We start from the raw sequence: 14,163 nt of genomic DNA on the forward strand, positions 1-14,163 counted from the left end.
CCAGATTGAGAACTGTCAGTAGACGTGGTTTTGTAACAAATTGATAAATTAAACAGTAATAAATCACCACGACCAGATGGGATTCACCCAAGAGTTCTGAAGGAACTCAAATATGAAATTGAAGAACTACTGACTGTGGTATATAACCTATTGCTTAAATCAGCCTCTGTACCAAATGACTGGAGGATAGCTAATGGAACCCCTATATTTTAAAAAGGCTGCAGAGGCAATCCTGGGCAATTACAGGCCAGTAAGCCTAACTTCAGTACCAGGCAAATTGATAGAAACTATAGTAGAGAACAGAATTATTAAACACATAGATGAACATGATTTTTTGGGGAAGAGTCAACACAGCTTTTGTAAAGGGAAATCATACCTCACTAATCTATTAGAATTTTTTTAGCAGGTTAACAAATATGTGGACAAAGATGATCCTTTGGATAGAGTGTACTTGGACTTTCAGAAAGCCTTCGACATGGTCCTCCACCAAAGACTCTCAAGCAAAATAAGGAGTCATGGGATAAGAGGGAAGGTCCTCTTATGGATCAGTAACTGGTTAAAAGATAGGAAATAAAGGGTAGGAATAAATGGTCAGTTTCACAGTGAAGAGAGGTAAATAGCGGCGTCCCCCATGGATCTGTACTGGGACCAGCGCTGTTCAACGTGTTCATAAATGATCTGGAAAAAGGAGTAAACAGATGACACAAATTATTCAAGATAATTAAGTCCAAAGCAGACAGTGAAGAGTTACAAAGGGATCTCACAAAGGTGGGTGACTGGGCAACAGAGTGGCAGTTGAAATTCAGTATTGATAAATGCAAAGTAATGCGCATTGGAAAACCTAATCCCAACTATATATACGGGGGGGCTGGAACAATTTGTATAGTGGGGGTGCTGAGAGCCTTTGAAACAAACTGTAAACCCTGTATATAATGGAAACCACTTCAAGCCTGGGGTGCAGCAGCATCTCCCGCACCCCTAGTTCCAGGACCTATGTATACATCAAAAAGGATGATGTTTAAATTATCTGTTACCCCTCAAGAAAGAGATCTTGGAGTCCTCATGGATAGTTCTCTGAAAATATCCACTCAATCTGCAGCGGCAGTCAAAAAAGCGAACAGAATGTTAGGAACCATTAGGAAAGGGATAGGTAATAAGATAGAAAATATCATAATGCCTCTATATAAATCCATGGTACACCCAGACCTTGAATACTGTGTGCAGTTCTGGTCGTCCCATCTCAAAAAAGATATATTAGAATTGGAAAAGGTACAGAGAAAGACAACAAAATTGATTAGGGGGTGGAACAGCTCCCATATGAGGAGAGATTAAAAAGACTGGGACTGTTCAGCTTAGGAAAGAGACGACTAATGGGGATATGATAGAGGTCTATAAAATCATCACTGGTGTGGAGAAAGTAAATAAGGAAGTGTTATTTATTCCTTCTCATAACACAAGAGCTAGGGGTCACCCAATGAAATTAATAGGCAGCAAGTTTAAAACAAACAAAAGGAAGTAGTTTTTCACACAATGCACAGTCAACCTGTGGAACTCATTGCCAGGGGATGTTGTTCAGGGTCAAGGTACAACTGGGTTCAAAAAAAGAATTAGATAAGTTCAAGGAGGATAGGGCCATCAATGGCTGCTAGCCAAGAGGATCAGGAACACAACCCCATGCTCTGGCTGTCCCTAAGCCTCCAACTGCCAAAAGCTGGGACTGAACAACAGGGGTTGGAGCACTTGAAAATTGCCCTATTCTGTTAATTTCCTCTGAGGCAGGTGGCAAGTCACGTTGGAAGTCAGGATACTGGGCTAGATGAACCAGTGATCTGAACCACTATGGCCGTTCTTATGGATAATGGGGACTGGGAAATAAAGAAGCAGAAATTATTCTTACTCTCTTTGGGATGCATATCATTTGACTGTGGCCCCAGATGCAAACTACACTCTGCGATCAATTTATTCACCACTGAAATGCAGTCACCTCTGGGGGGGAGGAATGCAAAAGCTGATTAAAAACTCACAACAACAGTGTGTAATAGTTTGTCATAGGAACTGAGGATACCATGCCCCATTGAAACTGCAAAGGGGATGTAATTACCAGCCCCCTACCCTTGTGAAAAGTGTTGTGGGGTCATGAATGACCACCAATGGTCAGGGATTTTTTTTAATATCTCATCTCAAAGAAAGAGTGCCGCACAGTGCATCTCTAACGGAGTGTCAAGTCCTAGGACCAATGAACAGAGAGGCAGAGCTATTTCTGCTGATTCAGCCTGGCAGACAGACCAGATGGGCCCTATTAAGTTAAATTCAGAAGTATAGAGAGGTTGAGTGTCTCTCTGCAGAAGAAGAAACTAGGGACAATGAGGGAAAAAGCCCTCTTCAGGAAAACAGCCAAGTTCAGGGGAAAGCTTAGGTTTAGGATTTGTTTTGTTGTTTTTCAAGTTATCAATAAGTCCCTGCTGTGTGCGTGCTGCGTTAGAAGCAGGTTCGGGAATGTCACCCACTTACAGGTCCATAGCACCATGCCACAACCTTATTTCAATTCTGAAAAGGTGCCGCTTATTTAATCAGCAACACTGCAGCAACTGAATGATGCTCAGAGATCTCCCATCCAAATACCAACCTAGGGTAACCAAGCCTCACCTGTAGGAGCTGACAAGCTGGACTAGCTATGGAAACCCTTATCCCATGTTATATGTGAAACAGCCAACTCCAGTATGCAATCTCCAGAGAGATGCAGCCCAGGTGCAGATCAGACCCTGCCTCTCACCCTACGCTGCACACTGGCTGTGTAAGCCTCTTTACCTGCACCAGGTTATTGGCACTGTGTGTACAGACAAGAGGCTGCCTAATGCATGAATTCAGCTGCTTTCTTGCTGTAGTCGCTGGCCTTCCACCGTGCTCTGATTTCTGACTCCACGTGTTTCCCTCTTGTCTTGTGTTTCTTTTCTGTGCAGGGGACGCTCCGTTCTGTACTCCGGAGCAGTATAAGGAGTGTGCAGAGCCTGCGCTGGGTTAGTACACCGGAGGGGCTCGCCGGCTCGTTAGGGCTGTTTGGGATGGCCAGCCTGGCTCTTTGCAGAGTATAATGGCTGGGTCAGACTCCCCAAAGCTGCCTGTACCCTCTTTCCCACTGGGCCAGGATTAATCCGGCGAAGGCAGCAACGGGACTGTTTCTGACGGCAGCTGAAATGTCATTGCATGCAGGTTCCTCCAGTCCCGTAGGATCATGTTCTAACTTCATTCCGAGCCATTCTAAGCTGCACGCTTAGAGCTGAAGATGCCAGAATAAAGGACCACAGGCGCCATATTCTCACGCCGTGGGGACCCCTTGGCCACAGTTCGGAAGTGGCACATGGGACGTGCTGGGGAATTGGACTGCGGGGCAGGCCAAATAGAGAAAACACCCAATGGGATGGTGTAACTCCACTGACACAGAGTCACTGCTGTGTTGCCTGCCCCCTACCCCCTTCCTCAGCTGGGCCCTCTGCCTTCCTTTCGGGGGTGTTAAAGATACTGGGCAGTTTTCCCAAACGTGCTGCAAAGGGCCACGTTCCCGGGGTTGTTCCCAGGTGATTGCAGGAGCTCTCAGCGGCACCGTGTTATTCTCCCCTGTGTCCGTGTACCTGGCAAAAGCTTGGGGCAGGGGCCTTCGAAGGTGAAACCTGCTACATTAGGAGCTCCCTTCTGATAGGAAAAGGGTAGGCACCTCAAGCACAATGGAGTCCTGGCACTACCGTAATACACCTAATAGCAATAAAAATGTACACCACCTAGCACAGTGGGATCCTGAGCTACAACTAGGGTGCCTTGGTGCTACCATAATACACCTAAGACCAATAAAAATGTACAGAGCCTAGCACAACAGGGTATTAGTCCAGAACTGGACTCCTTGGCACTACTCCAATACAAATAAATAATAATGAATATAGACTGCGTCAGATCTGTGCTCTCCATGTCCCAGCATGCAGCCACTTCCCACTCCGGCCCAGACAGTAATAGAAGCAGCTGCTTCTTGTCTTGACATGTTACTAAAAGAGCACTTCTGCCCAGCTCCTCCACAATGTTCAGCGCTGTGTAAATATTATGCCACGACTTATTAAAGGGGCCGTGGAGCATAGGATCCCAGGGGACGTTACAGCGTCTTCGCCCAACGGTAGCTGCCGTTGCTTCCCCAAGCTCTGAGGCATGCCTCCTTATGGACGGATGGAAATAACTGGATAAAACTTTGTGTCCTGGAAGGGACAGAAACTTTACAGATCTCTGGTGAGAAGGGAGGGTACGTTATTCATTATTGCAGACTCTAATGTGTTCTGTACAGACTTGATCTGACTTGTTCACATTTGTATGCATAAATTACACTAGAAACCAAGCAGTCCCAACCCAGCGGGAGCAGAAATCATGCCATGGGAACTAGGAAAACTGAACCCTGGGCCTCAGATACATTCTGACCCCTAGGGATTCAGATAGCTGTTGGTTTAGAGAGACTCCATAGCTAATGTTATAACCAGGGTTCAGTGGCTAAGCCTCATTCTCTCTCTCTCTCTCTCTCTCTCTCTCTCTCTCTCTCTCACACACACACACACATCTATTCTCCTGTAACCTTTAATGAGAACAAGCTATTCCTGTTTTCTTATCTCTTCATTTTTTATTTTCTGCAATCTTGAAATTCTCAGTATTCCCCTCAACCACTTCATTTCTGCAGTCAAAATCTGTTGTCATGGCTTTCTTCTGAATGCAGATTTCCGACCCGTACAGCACTATCAGTGTGACAGATATCTCATATATGTTGATTTTTGGTTTATTGAAATGTCTTTAGCCTCCCAGACCATGCTGAGTTTTCCAAATGCATAAGTGGCTAATCCAATTCTTCTCTTTACATTATCTTCATACTTCCCTTTCTTCGATACCAGTCCTCCGAAGAAGTGGGCTGTAGCCCACGAAAGCTTATGCTCAAATAAATTTGTTAGTCTCTAAGGTGCCACAAGTACTCCTGTTCTTTTTGCAGATACAGACTAACACAGCTGCTACTCTGAAACCAGTCGTCTAAGGCACACCCATTTTCCCACTTGTTCTAGTTCTTCGTCTCTGAGTTTGACCTTTCCCTCTTTCTCTTGTCCTCCAACTGGTGTCATTTTCATCTTTGAGGGGGAGGGATAGCTCAGTGGTTTGAGCATTGGCCTGCTAAACCCAGGGTTGTGAGTTCAGTCCTTGAGGGGGCCACTTAGGAATCTGGGGCAAAATCAGTACTTGGTCCTGCTAGCGAAGGCAGGGGGCTGGACTCGCTGACCTTTCAAGGTCCCTTTGAGTTCTAGGAGATGGGATATCTCTATTCTCCAAGCTGATCTTCAACCCAGCTTTCCTGGTCTACCTTGTCTGTAAACCCTCCTTGGTCAATATCCAAGGTTATGCACTGTCCTCCCACATAACATTACTCCTCCCATTTCATGTCTCAATGCTACAGCCATCACTGTGTCCAGTACCAGGCTGAACAAATCCAGGGATAGAATGCATCCTTGTCTCACTTCTGTGGTTGGCCTGACCCACCCCATCAGCTTTTTTGTCTACTCTCACCACCCTCATCGACTTGCTGTAGACAGTCTCTGTTAGCTTCACCAGTTTTTCAGGGGTGCTGTACAGTCTCATAACTTACCACAAGCCTTTGGCCAAATGCTATCAAAAGCCCATTTGAAGTCTATAAAATGGTTGTAACAGGTTCGGTTGTGTACTATGTATTTCTCTGGTGTCTGTCTTATCACAAATAACTCATCTATTGTATTTCCGGGCTAGTTCCTCTGAAAGCGCCACTTCCACATTCCCCTTCTGCTACATCTTGGTGAATGCTTCCCCCGGCACACTCAATACGTTGATTCCTCTGCAGTTCTCGCACTCCCTCGTATCTCCTTTTTTTGTAGATCGATACTATAATTACTTTCCCCGGTTCGCTGGATACTTGCTCTTGTTTGTCGACCTGCTTGAATAGCTTGTGCATTGCCTTTACCGTATGTTCCTCACCTGCTTGGAGCAGCTCCACAGTTACCTTGTCACTTCTCGGTGCCTTTTTGTTTTTCAAACGTTCTATTAAGATCTTAGCTTCTTCTTCTAAGAATTCCGGCATCTGCTCTCCCTCATTTGTGCTGGGACGCTTCTCCGGGGCTGTTTCCTCTACTACGTTCTGCACATTGTACGGCTCTTCAAAGTATTCTTTCCGTCACTTATTCTTTTCTTGTTCGTCCTCGATTATTTGTTCTCACTTGTCTTTACCACCGACCTCTTCAATTCATATGTCCCACTCAGTTCTCTTATCTTGTGATACAACCTCTGTGTCACCGTTCTCTTTGCCTATTCGTCGCCTTCTTTGCATTGTTCGCTTACCCCAGTTGTTTCTGTGTCTCTTCACTTTTGGTTTTATCTTTATGGTGAGCCTGGTGTACTCAGCTCTTAGACTCACATCCTCCTTTTTGTTCTTCTGTGCTTGTCACTCAACTGCAGCACTTCATCCGTTATCCTCCTTGGCCTTGTAATCCTAAACTTGTTCAGCCGCTCTCGTCATCCCATTTTTACGCTGTTCCTTGTCTCTTCAACGCTCGTTTCTTCATTCACCAGAGAGGTGATGTTTTCCGGCACATTCTTTCCTCATATCGGACTCTTTGAACTTGCCCATGTCATAGATTTCAGTTCTTGGTACTTTTCAGATTGCTCTCAGCCTCCACTTCATTGATGCCAGCAGTAACATTTGATCTGGTCTGATATCAGCCACAAATGATCTGCACAACAACACATTTGATTTCCGTCTGTGATTCACAAGCACAAAGTCTACCATGTTCTTCTTTTGCCCATCAGGTGATAGCCATGTCCACTTCCTCCACGGCTTGCTTCGTGGAAATAGCATGGTCATTGTCAGCAGATTGTTGCTTAGGCAGGAATTTAGTAGCCTTTCTCCTCTCCCGTTTTCTTCACCTAATCCAAATCTGCCTACTGCTCCAGAGTAGGAATTCCAGTCCTAGCCTACTTTCACATTAAAATCTCCCATCATCATAACATGTCTTGTCTTGAAACTTCTGGTATTGTTTTCTGTAGAGCGTTATAAAATTCATCGAGTTCTGGGGGCTGCTGAGGTCGGCACATGTAATTGTACTATTGTAACTCCATGAGATTTGATTCTGAATCTCACCTTCAACATATGAGCAGATAGCAGGTTAAATGCTATAAGAGCCTGGCGTGGCTTAGGCTTTATCACCAATGCAACTCTGTCCTGGTGTCCGCCATCTTCTCTTCCCGGTGTCAATATCCTCGTGGGAGAATTCTCCTTTGCCTTCCCATCTTGGTTCACATAGACCAATGATTTCCCACTCATATCTTTTCAGCTCGTGCATCATTACCACATGTCCTCCAGCGTGGTATAATGTTCTTCCATTCCATGTTCCAACAAGTCTTGTCCTTTGAGTTCATCACGTAATTCCCTGTTCCGCCTGCTGTTTTGTTTGTGTCTGTTCTGATCTCAAACTTTTTGCCCCTGCCTCAGTGTCTGATCAGTGATCGCAGCCCTTGTTTGTCTGGGCAACAACCGAGCTGGGATACTTTTCCTTCTCTTTCCAGTCTTCATTCAGTTTCTATGGTCCAGTAGTCTCCATGTGTTTGATCGTGACTCCTTGGCTTTGTTGTTGACCAGTGTATCATAATCCATCTGCACCAAAGCTCTAAGCTATCCACTAGCTTTCTCCATCACCACTCCCACCAACTTTGAAAGTTGTTTTGCCAGCTTCACCATAGGAGACATGATGCACTTGGACAGCCATACATTCCCTTTCGCTAGTGGCTATTGCTGCTAGCTATGATCGCGAGGTTTAGCATGCCAGCAGAGGCAAGGTCCCGGGCCATGTTCCCAGAGGCAAGGTCCCTGTGCTGCAGACCACACGTAGCTACTTGGAGTCACTAATGATTGATGAGTGAGTTGCTAGGACCAACTTCAAACACCCCATGTAGGTGTGGCTGTTTACTATGCAGAGCTCACCCTATACACCCCAACAAACAATAATAATAGTATTTGGGGGTCATTTTCAGCTCAGAAGATAATTTTCTTGCAGAGTTTCAGAAGTTTTGGATAAACAGTTGTGAAACAGCAGGCCCTCAGAAACACCATATAACATGCCATCTGATGTGTTCGCAAACAAACTTAACTGTGATACAGCAGATGTGCCTGCAGAGTATTTCAACATATGCCTCACTAATTGTATGTTCTGCAGATGAACATACCCGTAAGTCAGTGAGGTGAGTGGCGGGGCAGTCCATAGGGACCTGTGCTGTGTTCGAATTCCGGTTGTTTGTGAAATGCCAAATATTTGCATGTCTGTATTGGCTTTAACCGTGTGCCCAAGCTGTAAGGCTTGTGGGAGGAATATTAATAGAAATTCCCTTAAGCTGGTCATCTCCATACTGTTTAATCTCTTTTAATTGTCATGTAACACACCCCTGACACCACTTTAGCTAAAAGCGAAGGATAGAAATAAAGGGTAACATTTTCTAAAGCACCTAAGTCACTTAGGAGCCTAAGTCCTTTTTTTAAAAGCACTTGGGGCCATATTTTAAAGGCATTTAGGTGACTAAAGACACCAGTAAGCGCCTAGTAGTATTTTCAAAAGTGCCCAAAGGAAGTTAGGCACCTAGGCGGTTTTAAAATCCCACTAGGCACCTACCTGCATCCTTAGGCACCTAAATACCTTTAAAAATCTGGCCCTAAGGCCGTGTCTACACTATGGGGCCCAGAATGGCACAGCCGTGGTGTCATCGCTATGCTGCTGTAACCAGCCTGCACCAATGGAAGGGGTTTTTCCATCGCCGTAGGAACACAGTCTCCCCGAGTGATGGTAGCTAGGGTGACAGAAGCATTCTTCCATTGACCTAGCTGTGCCTACACCGGGGCTTGGCGTCGCTTTGGTGCTCAGGGGTGTGCATTCTTCACACCCCCTGAGCGATGTCGCTACGGCGACCTACCTTTTAAATATAGACCAGGCCTAAGTCACTTTTGAAAGTGAGGCTTAGGTCCCTAAGCCACTTAGATGCTTTTGAAGATTTTACCCACCATCTTCAAGGCCCCCATCTCTCCAGTAAGGCCTTTATCCCAACGCAGCCTCCTGGATTGCCCCAGGGTGGAGCACAAACCTGGCTGGAGATGGAAGAGCTGCGTCTGTCCACCCCCAGCAAACCTGGGCTCTGGACCAGTCCCGGGGAAGGGCTGTCTCGATCTCCCAGGCTGATAGGAATGGCTGCAGCAGAGGGATGGATTGAATGGGTGGAAACTCTGCCTCTTCTTATCGAAGAGTTGGCTTGTTCAGCCCTTCCCTGGACAGGGAAGTCCCTTCCATCCCCCCTTTGCTTTGAATCATCAAGAAGAAAGGGCTTGTTTGAACCACCCCGCCCACCAGCTCCTGTGAGCTGTCTGGGACGCTCCCTGAGACCCACTTCCCTCCCCTGTTTGCAGGTTTGCTTGCTGAAAAGGACAGCAATTACTGTACCTGCAGGATGCCGTGTAACCTGACCAGGTACAACAAAGAGCTCTCCATGGTGAAGATCCCCAGCAAGACTTCGGCCAAGTACCTGGAGAAGAAGTTTAACAAGTCTGAAAAATACATCTCGTAAGTGAGGGCATCGGCCCAGTGCTGCCGGTTCCTCCCTTTTCACAGTAGTGATGGTATGAGTGGGTGGCGTGAGCAGACAGGATGGCTGTGCCAGGGCCACACACACTAGGGGCAAGGAGATCTCCGTTCTGTTTGCAGCTGTGCTGTCATTGGGCAAATCGCTGCCTCTCCCACCGTTTGCCTTGTCTATGTAGTTTGTAAACTCTTCAGAGCCGGGACTGTGCCTCACAATGTGTCAGTGAAGCACCCAGCCCTGTGGGTCATACAAGTAGTAATAAAAGGCTGTTTGCCCCAAGGATCCTGTTCACATTTCTGCAGGCATTATTAACCAGAAGCTGAAGGTCCAACATCTTTCTGACAGGAAAGCTGAAGGTGGAGAAGAATGTGGGCACATGCAGAGTCATTAGCTGAGCTCAGAAAAGTTGCTTTGCCCTGTGGCTAGGCACTTGCCTGGGTCCTCGATACAAGTTCCTGCTCTGCTGGGAGCTTCCTCTGTGACCATGGCCAGGTCATTGAGCCTCTCTGTGCCTCAGTTTTCCCATCTGTGCAATGGGGATAGCAGCCCTGCCCTGTCTCCCAGGGGGGGTTGTGAGGATAAATACAGTAAAAATTGTGAGGTGCTCAGATGTTACGGTCACGGGGGCCAGATAAACACCATAGATAAATAGGTATCATGAGTGAACAGCATCTGTAAAACAGGGTTACCCAGGCCAGATCGTTTCAGGACCTAAACCCTCCTCTGCTAACGCCACATTCTGGCTGTGTCTTCACTGCAGAAGTGAGTGTGTTTTACATGGACCTACAGCATAAAATCCAAATGGAGACAAGGCACCGGTAGCTGTTACCTGAGTATGGCTACTCAAGGTCAACCCTCTGCATTGGCTCCATTAGCTTTTAAATCAAGATAGCTGTCGCGATGTGAAAACCACGCCTTTTACTGCAGCAAAGACATCTTTCTGTGGTGTGGGCGCAGCCCGTATGAACCTGGGATCTAGAGGGCGGATGGGTGGAATTAGCAGTTTGCTGCATCAAAGAAAGAATTTGACTCTCCCTCTCTCTTGTGGTGCCCAGGATCAGCATTGGTAGTGATTCCATGTGTTAAGGGTCCTTGTGTCACCTGCCATTCTAAGCAGGCCCTCCCCACAGAAGAAAGATGAAATCAGGACCAGGTGTCTCTTTCTAAACAATATGCACTTGCTCAACTACAAGATTTGGGCTTGATGCAGGAATCTCTGGGCGAGGTTAAGCAGGAGATCAGACTGGATGGTCATGATGGCTCCTTCTGGCTTTAAAATCTCTGAATTTCAGCTTGTGTTGGTGGGGCTGCCAAGGCCTCCACAGAGAAAGCAGCAGGGATAACAGGAGAAGGCAAACTAATCCCACTTCATTTCCTGTTACAAGGCAAATGCAGCTGCCGGAGGCTGGTGTTCTGATGGCTTTGTCCTGTTTCTACAGAGAGAATATTCTCGTGCTGGATATATTTTTTGAAGCACTCAACTATGAGACAATTGAGCAGAAGAAAGCATACGAAGTGGCAGCTTTACTTGGTAAGCGAAGATCTTATTGTATGAATTTCTGCCTTTGTGTATGGGCATGGGTGGGTGGAGGGGTGTGTGTGTGCAGAATAGATGGCGGTGTGCAGGTGGGCGTGCAGGTTGAGTGTGCATACAGTTTGCTTTTTAATGGCCTGGGAGATGACCCAGTGGTCTTGGAGAACTGGCAAAGTAACCGCACCTGCTCTTCCATCATGGTCTGTGAAGGGTCCACTCACTGCATGTGCGCCTCCTTGTGGCTGGGTCTGGGAATTAGCTCTTGCCCCATCTGGCGCCCCTTTCCATCAGTTGCTTGCACTGTGGCCCTTCTCTCTCCCCATGACTCAGGGTGCTTCCTCTTTGGCACTCGGCCCTCTGGCTAGATCACTATGTAGTCCGCCACCCCGCCCCGCCCTTCCAGGGTAACAAAGTCCCACCAGACAAGCTATCTGGATGCCATCTTGGGCAGTCTTCTGCTCAACTCCCAGCTTGGTGACACTTTCCCAGCGGCTGGTAGGGGAACCCAGGCCCACGTGCTACTCCAGGATCCAGCCCAGGGACCCTGTGACTAGCAAACCTAGATCTGCTCAGTCTCAGATCCTGTTGCTGTTTCCCTGGGCTGCTTCCTACCCTCCTCTCTGTCTCCTTGCCTATCTCTGGGCTTGCCAGCAGAGCTTCCTGTGCTCCCCATAGTTACTTCACCCCTCTCGGCCTCTTGCCCGACTCTCCAGTCCAGGGCAGGACCCCAGCGTTTACTCTCCCCTGGACCTCCTCCTTGTCCCTGGCCAACTCCCTTTCCCTGTAAGGAGCAACTGCAGCCCCTTCCCTGCAGCCCCCTCCTGCTCTCACTTCCTGGCTTTATCATCCGAGCCCAGCTTCTCCCCCCAGCCGGGCTTTGTCTGAGCGCCCTGGCTCTCCTCCCAGTGCAGCATCTAAGGTTAATTGGTCCCTGCTGGACCCCGTTAACCCACTATGGGCTTGCATGGGGTGGACACCCCCTCACGTGGCCTGAAATCCATTTCTGGCTTTCCTGCCAACACCCAGTGGGTGAATGGCCCGGGCCGGGGAGCAAACCCCGCAGGAGAGTCCATGCCTTGGCCAGCAAAGGTCAGTACGAGACCAGTCCCAGAGGAACAGGGCCCTGACCCCATCTTTGCTCCATGTCATCGCTACCGTATTCAGAGCCATTGGGACACGTGGCTGCTTCAGCCGGGTGTGCTGAGTTAGCAAGGCGCTGTGATGCTCTTTGCTTCCAGGTGCCCCAGTCATTCGTGACTGGAGATTGTTACTCTTTAGGAGCCTGTGCAGGACTGGGTGGGTCCCAGTCCAGTTCTTAGTGAAACCCTTGTCCTAATCGGTATTAATTGTCCGCCCGGGCAGAGAGGCCAGGGCTGAATGGGAGTGAAGTGCAGTGGTGCGGGCAGCTTGCCCTGCTCCTGCCCATTCTGTCCAGAAATACTGGACTTCAGTCTCCAGGGCTGGCAGCCCAGTGCCTTTCACCTGGGCTGAATTCATTCTACCTTTCCCGCCACCAAAGCTGTGACCCTGGGCCCCTTCACTCTGTGGTACTGAGCACATGTGGGGTAGCAGACAGAGCACTAGCCTGGGACTCGGGAGCCCTGGAGTCCATTCTCTGCTCTGCTACAGAGCACCCTGCGTGACCTTGGGCAAGTCCTTTAGTCTCACTGCTACACCGCGAGAATTCCAGCCCTGCCCTGCCACATAGGGGGGGTTAGGAGGGCAACTGCATTGTGAGGTGCTCAGATATCGCAGTGCCAGGGTCATAGATAGAAGGGAAGCGCTCTGCATTGTTGTCTCTGTTTTCTGATGCACCGTATAGCTAGCTAGCTGGTATCCAGGTATCCACCACCTGCCTCTCACGTAGCATTAGGATATAAGGGCCTGATTTGGCACCAACATTTCTAGGCAGCTAAATTTGTCTCTTTAAATGAAGAGAGATACTCGGAGGTTAAATCTCCCAGAGGAAGGAGACAAATTGAAACTGGAGATTGGCTGCAAACTCGGATGGGGGTTGGGCTGCCAGAGAGATGGGGGAGCTTACCCACTTGAATTCACCTGTTGGCATCTGATTTCATTCCCATCCCTAGGTGAACCCTTTTAATTCTGGTTATTACAGCTCCCAGCTCCTTCAATTACAGGCAAGAGCCAGGACAGAATCAAGCACTGCATTTCTTTTAACGCTGTCTGGCTTCAAGCAGACAGGCTGGCTGTGTGTCTCCCTCCCCCCGCCTCCTCCGTGGGTCGCTGCTCAGAGCTGAAGTACGATGCCACACAATTTGGGGCCATTGGCCTCTCTGTTCAAGAGAGGCCCAGGACTGGAATAGCGGGGGGTTAAGACAGGACGGAGGTGCATTGCAGAGAATGTGGGGTGTACAGCGAGTCAGCAGCCTCGGGCATTAGCAGAGGTGGGGGAGGATTCGGACTGGGGATGCGGGGTTGCTGCGGGTCAGGTCCGAGTTACGAGGGCAGAGCTGTGTGTGGGAAGCTAGCAGAGCAGGTGCCCGTATTGTGCTTAGCTCTGGCTAGGGCTTTGAGTCGCTTGCTTTAATAGGCTTTGAACTCGCCTGCCCTTCCAGTTTAATCCCGTGGCTTTGGACGCTCCGGTCACAGGCCGCGGGGCGAGGGCGGCAGTTTTTGTCAGTGTTTCTCTGCAAACACTGAAACGAGTGGCGCGGCCTGAAATCTGCTCTCTGTGTTGTTCCAGCCAGACAAGCGAGAGGAGCTGGATTAAACCAAATATTGTCTGTCGACAAACGTCCTCCTGGTCTTTGCAGCCCTAATGCTAATGCATTGCCTCAGAGGAATCAGCCCTGCCAAAAACTGCATGGCTGCAGTAACGCTCCTGCCGTAACCTCCCAGCACCCCACAGATCCTCAGGCAGTGTCTGCTGGGACCTACCCGTCCCCCACTGCACCTAGAGAGCAGGGACCTGTCCCTCCCTTTGCCCCTGGGCCTCACACAGAGCGGGG

The 14,163-nt window shown here is 48.5% G+C and overlaps 1 protein-coding gene across 2 annotated transcripts in view; it reads left to right on the forward strand.

Moving 5' to 3' along the window:
* LOC135894522 (acid-sensing ion channel 2) overlaps positions 1 to 14,163 on the forward strand; it is a 1,171,365-nt gene that overhangs the window by 1,122,735 nt on the left and 34,467 nt on the right. For both annotated transcript variants that reach the window (XM_065422633.1, XM_065422634.1), the window contains exons 5-7: positions 2,961 to 3,017; positions 9,485 to 9,638; positions 11,097 to 11,188. In XM_065422633.1, coding sequence (XP_065278705.1) covers positions 2,961 to 3,017; positions 9,485 to 9,638; positions 11,097 to 11,188 — 303 coding nt within the window. The remainder of the gene's footprint in view (positions 1 to 2,960; positions 3,018 to 9,484; positions 9,639 to 11,096; positions 11,189 to 14,163) is intronic.

The sequence above is a fragment of the Emys orbicularis genome, chromosome 25, assembly GCF_028017835.1.
Source record: "Emys orbicularis isolate rEmyOrb1 chromosome 25, rEmyOrb1.hap1, whole genome shotgun sequence".
In the NCBI taxonomy this organism is placed as follows: domain Eukaryota; kingdom Metazoa; phylum Chordata; order Testudines; family Emydidae; genus Emys; species Emys orbicularis.